The sequence below is a fragment of the Rhodamnia argentea genome, chromosome 7, assembly GCF_020921035.1.
Source record: "Rhodamnia argentea isolate NSW1041297 chromosome 7, ASM2092103v1, whole genome shotgun sequence".
Classification (NCBI taxonomy): domain Eukaryota; kingdom Viridiplantae; phylum Streptophyta; class Magnoliopsida; order Myrtales; family Myrtaceae; genus Rhodamnia; species Rhodamnia argentea.
The window spans coordinates 21,047,325-21,053,887 of record NC_063156.1 but is presented as its reverse complement, the minus strand read 5'-3'; the positions used below and the strand labels follow the sequence as shown (position 1 = coordinate 21,053,887).

At 42.3% G+C, this 6,563-nt stretch overlaps 1 protein-coding gene across 1 annotated transcript; it reads right to left on the bottom strand.

The window, feature by feature from the left end:
- Positions 1-1,583: 1,583 nt before the first annotated feature.
- LOC115734895 (protein NRT1/ PTR FAMILY 5.6-like) lies at positions 1,584-6,194 on the bottom strand. Its single transcript, XM_030665873.2, has 4 exons — positions 5,835-6,194; positions 3,426-3,643; positions 2,786-3,333; positions 1,584-2,633 (listed from the first exon to the last, which is right to left on the bottom strand). The coding sequence occupies exons 1-4, from the start codon at positions 5,989-5,991 to the stop codon at positions 1,769-1,771; spliced, it is 1,788 nt and encodes a 595-aa protein (XP_030521733.1). The 5' UTR covers positions 5,992-6,194; the 3' UTR covers positions 1,584-1,768.
- Between the last annotated feature and the right edge of the window lie 369 nt (positions 6,195-6,563).

Here is a 6,563-nt window from a genome sequence, read left to right as displayed (position 1 = left end):
AGATCAAAGATTAGTCAACTCACACAGATAATTGCCTCTATTTATTATGTGATAAATAGAGATGAGACAATTTTAAGCTCATTGTTTAAGTAATAATTGAGAGCTCGAGGTTATAGATTTCTCCTTAACAGAATGTTAAGATGAGCTCATAATGTTTATTATATCCGAAAGTGAAATAACCCACATATTTCGCTTTGTTTTCAATGTCAGATGTGAGTTCTGATGGATTATGTTAAAGAGAATAAATTTGTGAACTCAAATTAGACATTGGGTACGTCCGAACTATCATCCGTACTATATTAAGTGGAAAGATATATGCTCCATGGGAAAGGAGAGAATACTGTAACACGTATTTCATACTACATATGCAAGAGACGACCAATGAGAGTTGGCAAACATTTTGATTTCAAATTTTAAGCCATGTGAGACTCTCGAGGATATGTATTCCTCATTTAGTGCCCTTACGACTCTTACTTGTTCTCAAGATTTCTATTTTCAGCATTTGCTATCTTAGGGTGTTAACAATGATCATGAGATTGATTCGATCTAATGAGACATTTCCAGAAAAGCAAGCTGAACTAAGATTGAGAGGTTTAAGGGAAGAGGAAGATCGATTTAGACTTTGAGTCACATGATAGTTGTGTATTCACAGACCAGTCAATTATGATTGTTTTATATGATTGTAATTGTGAGTATAACGTATCATACTTCATTGAGATCGAGAAAGAAATAAATGTCACCGATCATACGAAAATCTACTTTTGATTATGTCAAATTTTGAGTAGCTATATACTCCAAACACATGCAGGCAACAAGCTCTCGGTGTATGCTGATCGCACGGATTATTTACGGATATGAAACTTACAGAGAAGAGGGTATTGTGTATAACCCATAATATGCGAGTGGGAGTTGTTTAGCCCCTCATGGGAGAGTGGGAGATGTTAGGTTGTATGGTAGTTACAGTGGTCCGCCCATTAGGCGACCACATCATATCCACTAGAGATAACTACCTTGGCAATTTCTTTTTTAACGTTGTTGATATCACGTCCTTTGATACATGTGACTGTTCGTTCCTTCAGTTTTACTATCGACAGAAAACACGAACAGAGAACGGAGGAAAAGGAACAGCAAAAACTCCACTCTATTCTCCAACACTCGATTCTCGCAAGGCCGTACGTCGGAGGCTTTTAATCTATGGACAGCGGGGTACGTTCCCTCATGTGATCGTATTCCGATCGGTGATACAAGTTAGTAGTTCATTGGGCATGTTATAGTATGATTTTCCGCACGTTTGCCATATTAGAATAGGAATTCGTTTCTTTCAGGGTCAAAAGATCATGGATCGCCGAAGTGCGCCAAGCCAACTTCCGTTGGAATTTGCATATCAAGATCATAGTTGTTTGTATGTTGGTTTCCAATTTGCATTTTTCATCTTAGACGTTTGAGATACCAATGAAAAGAATTACAGGCCCAGGTCGAACGGAAGTGTCTGTCGAACCACTTTCTCAAGGCCGAATTTGCCCCCACTATGAAATTGTTGACTAGGTTTTTGTAGTTTTGAGTTGTTGGTGATAAGCGTCAACTAAATAATTACAAGTTCCATTGCGATTCTCTGACTAAACGATTACATTACTAAGAGGAAATCAGCTCGAATTACTTATGTTTTGATAATCCCAAATCCAGTTATATACTATAGAAGATAAACTGAAGTTACATTCGTCTACCACATGTTTGAATCTAAATTATTCCAACACAAGCGCACGCGAATTCAAGCCAACGTGCTCAGGTCGTCCCCTTCGTAGCAATCTGCCACAGCCACGCTCCTCTGCACGTTCTTGTATGTATACCGCCGGGCCAAGAGCACGTAGAAGAGCAAGTTGACCGCTGCCATTCCGGCCAGAAGCGAGTAGAACTTGTCCAGCCGGCTGCTGTTCAGGTCCTTGCCGAACCAGCTGCGGCCGTGCTGCTCTGTCAAGTGATCGACTGCTGTGATCAGGAGGCTACTCAGGAAGTTGGCAGTCCCGATCACGCTGAGATACAAGGCGATGCCCAGGCTCCTCATGGAGTCCGGGACCTGGTCGTAGAAGTACTCTTGCAGCCCCACGAGAGTGAAGCCGTCGCCGAAGCCAATGATCAGGAACTGTGGGGCAAGCCAGAACACGCTCATGGACGTGGAGCCTGTGAGAGGGTTCCGCCGCACGATGCCCAGCCTCCTGTGCTCTACCACGGCGGCCACCGCCATCGTTGCGATTGAGAAGAGCATCCCGATCCCAATCCTCTGGAGGATGTTGATGCCGCGCTCCGAGCCCGTCGTGCGCTGTAGTGCTGGCACAAGCACCTTCTCGTAGAGGATGACAGAGATGATCATCCCGACTGCAGCTAGCGCGTAGATCGAGGCCGGGGGTATCAGGAAGCCCCCGACCTTCCGGTCGAGGGTGGTGCCCTGCTTGATGAAGAAGGTCGACGCCTGCGCAACGCATATGCCGAACGGCAAGGTGGCTAGCCAGATTGGGATCATGTTCAGGATCAACTTCATCTCCTCAACCTTGGTCACACTTGCAAGCCTCCATTGATTCATTCGGCTCTCAGTTGAACTTTCATTGCCGTCAACAATGGCAGCCTTGTCTAGGAACCTGAAATAGAAGCCGTCAAATCAAAATCCACTGAGATTTCGCGATGTTCTCTGTTTCAGATATCTCTCTTATATGCATATAGAGGTGAGAAATTGCAATGTGCTATATTCTTGTGAAAATAACATTGACTTAGATTAAGGGTATGAGCTTACTTGAGGGTCTTGGTGTGGCACAAAAGCCTGCCTTGTGCCTTTTCGGACTTTGAGACTTCATACAATTCAGACGGATCGGACGGATGAGAAAGATTTCTCTTGGCAATAGCCGCCGCCAGAACTTGCAACATCGGGGTCAAGGGGCTTCCCGTCGGCGACCGGTACCGATAGAAGGGCCTTCCAATAATAAAAATCACCAGAGAAATGGCCATGACAGTGGTGAGGATAATGTCGGCAGAGCCCCAGTTAACGTGGTCTTGCACGTAGACGACCACGGTGACGCTGAGGAGGAGCCCGCAGCAGAGGCCGAAGTTCCACCAATTGAAGAAGGACATCTTCTTCTTCCTCTCCTGGGGGTGGTCGTCGTCGAACTGGTCAGCCCCGAAGCTCTCGAGCGAGGGCTTGTGGCCTCCCGTCCCAACTGATATCAAGTAAATGGCCAGGAAAAACACAACCTCATGCACTTTCCTGGGTTCCTGGCACATGTGGCCGGACTCACAAGCCTTCAGGCTCGGAACAAACCAGGACATCGTCAGGAGGAGTAGACCCTGCCAATTGCCACATCGAGAGTTGGTTAAAATCGGATCAGATCCGATAATTACCCAAAAGCACTGGCATACATCGAGTTACATATATGTACCAGGAGATAGATGATCACGGAGATGAGGACGGTGGAGTAACGGCCCAAGTAGGCGTCGGCTAGGAATCCGCCAAGAAGGGGCATCAGAGTCGTGACACCAGTCCAGTAGTTGACGCTCTTCGCCGCTGTCTTAATGTCCTGGTGAATCACCCTGGTGAGGTATAGGACCAAGCTCGTGGCTATGCCAAAGTAACTCAGCCTCTCGCTGAACTCTATAGCTGCATTATTTTCATCAGTTTGTCAGAAGTAAAAAAATATTTTGCAGGCAAAGTGTAAATTAATCATTTCTAGTATGAAGTCTCGGAAATGTATTTGATGGCTTCAATCGATCGCACTGCGGTCCAAACTCCTAAGGAGTTTTAAAGCATGAAACAATGCTTGTGGCCACTGGGTAGAGCACAAACATTATTGAATCTATGTGATCGGTTGATGTCTCTGTACGTTATTAAATTTTCGGCTATTAATGTTGGAAATTCGTAACAACCAGGTCAGATTGTTGTAGAAACAGAATATTAGGAACTTTAGTAGGAAAAGATCACGTAATGATGTAGTATATATGTTAAATTGAATCTCGACCGTTGAAATTGGTGGATCTCGGGTGAGTCTCATTAGATTTGACGGTTCAAATTGACATGATTGACCTTTCATATTATCATTTAAACTATAATGTGCTTTCATATTATATATATATCTATATATATGACCTTATTTCTTTCCTTTAAACAAGAAATAGAATTCCGACCCAAAAATAAAAATAAAAATACAAGAAATAGAACACTAGTCACTGTTGGATGCACATGGTGGGCTTGGGCCACCAAGCCCAAAAAAACCCTCATGGTACTCGAGGATTTCTGCGTTTTGTCGAGAATCTAGAACCGTATGTAACAAAGATAGGAGTCTTTTTGTAAGAGGAAGATGCCGACAAAGCTTTGCCAATTGAAAATCCAAGCGATCCAAAAGGAGCAGAAACCAAAAGAAGGCAGGTGAGAAGCAAGTGGGCCAAGTGGCCAACTGATTTTTATTCGACACAGCTGTTGAAGTTGATGGATCCTTTCAAGAGAACCGATTAATGACAGGAAAGAGATATATTTTTTCAAAGAAATTAAAGGTGTCATTAAGCAATTGTATTCATGAGGATTCTGCACTTCAAAGGAAGATAGGGTTTCATTAACATCTTCCTCTCTCAAAGAAACACTAAAAAAACCAAAAAAAAAAAATTGAAGATAAGGATCTACGATAAAAATGAAAAGTTTCAAAAGAATGATTCGAAGTTCTTAATGAATGGAATTTTGATATAATTCTCTCTCCCATGATCAAGTATATACATATCACAGATTTTCTTAATGAGTGCCTAAGATCCTTGTGAAAGACATTTGTGAAAAATTTCAACTTTCAAAAGAGGTGTAGTCAAAGAAGATCATTAAGATCAATCAATAGTCATCTCGAACTGGGCCTCAAAGAAATTGACTTTTCCTTTCTTCTGTACAGCATGACCCACAAATTTATTTTTGCTTTTAGGGAGATTGAGCACTGATTGGAATCTGCCTTATCTACTGTTAGCACAAAAATCCCTGTGGCCACTTTTCTTGATAATGGTGAAAAAGTTCTCAGGTCCACGGATTCATAGTACTGCTAAACTTTTATAGCTATGCATCGGTGGTCATCACTGTTCAACGCAATCGTAATCGCAATCACACACACCAGAGAAAAGAGCAAATATGCGTTTTCCTCTAATTGGACTGTACAAAAGAAGTTGCTTTAATGATTCTGTAAACAACGAAATTTTCATAAGAGTCGGCCTAGCTTTCTCCTCTAGCATGTATATACACACACATATAGCTCCGATACTAGAATAAGCATTCTTATTTTTGTACATCGGAGATGCGGAAAAATATAAAAAATCACAATAGAAGTATTTTACATCGAACATACATATAATAAAGTACACAACAAAAATGCTCATCATAGCATGACACACACCGTCCTTTTGAAGAGAATAAAAGGTGGGTTCACGGAGTTTGTAACTCACAATAATTAGTTGCTTAAGGGAATCGCCAAAATACTTCCAATATTCATTTTAAGAGAGAGAGAGAGAGAGAGAGAGAGAGAGAGATAAGAATATCATGTTTCGTGGCGTGTCACACACTGTTCTTTTGAAGAGAATAAAGGGTGGCTTCATAGAATTTGTAGCACACAAGGATTAGTGGCTCGAGGGAATTGCCACAATGCTTCCAATATTCGTTTTCAATGGCCTAGGGAACAAGCAAATGCAATTTGAGAGAGATCGATCGATCGATCAAGAGAGAGAGAGGAGTTGATTGTGTTGTAAGCTTTAACGTGGCCAAAGGTTACGTAGTAAATATTCCTCAGCAATAATGAAGAGAGGGATACGTAGTAGATATTCCTTACCAATGATGAAAAGAGAGGCCTTCCAAACCCCCGTGGAAGCTCGAAGAGGGACTCTTCCTTTATAATCCAGAGAAGAATCCTGAACCCATTTCTCCTGATCATTATCAGGATGAACGACCGCGTCTCTTGCTTCAGTTGATCCATTTCTCTTCTCCATCTTTCCTTTTTCAAGCTTCAAGAGAGAGAGAGAGAGAGAGCTAGCTTCAATGACCAACTTTAACTTAAGATGTGAAGTGTGATTATAAGACTTTGGGATGGTTGTGAAGGAAAAAGCCACGCTTTGAAGCTCCTTTTATAGAGAGGTGGGGGGAAGTGGCCTTTTGTGACAAGGGAGGGGAGGGTTGAAATTGAGATTCCAAAGCTGTAGGTATGAACTGGGAGGTGAGTTCTCGGCATAGGAATTCGGCGGTATTTGATTGTGATTTGAGAGACAGAGAGAGAGAGAGAGAGAGAGACAGAGAGAGAGACAGAGAGAGAGAAAGTCACTTAGAAGACATGTGGCTGTTGGTCTCTAGATGGGAATGCCATCCATGCCCAATAGCTGGGGAGCTTAACTCTGCCCCACTTGGACCAAAGTCAGCAACAAAAGTGGCTTACCCTTTACCAAAAATAAAAAATAAAATCAAAAAATAAACAAAGGGGGAAGATGAAGAAGAATATAGTGGACATTGCATAGGCCCATTTACGTAATTTTCAAATGGTGCTTCTGTTCTTTATCTTAAAATTCAC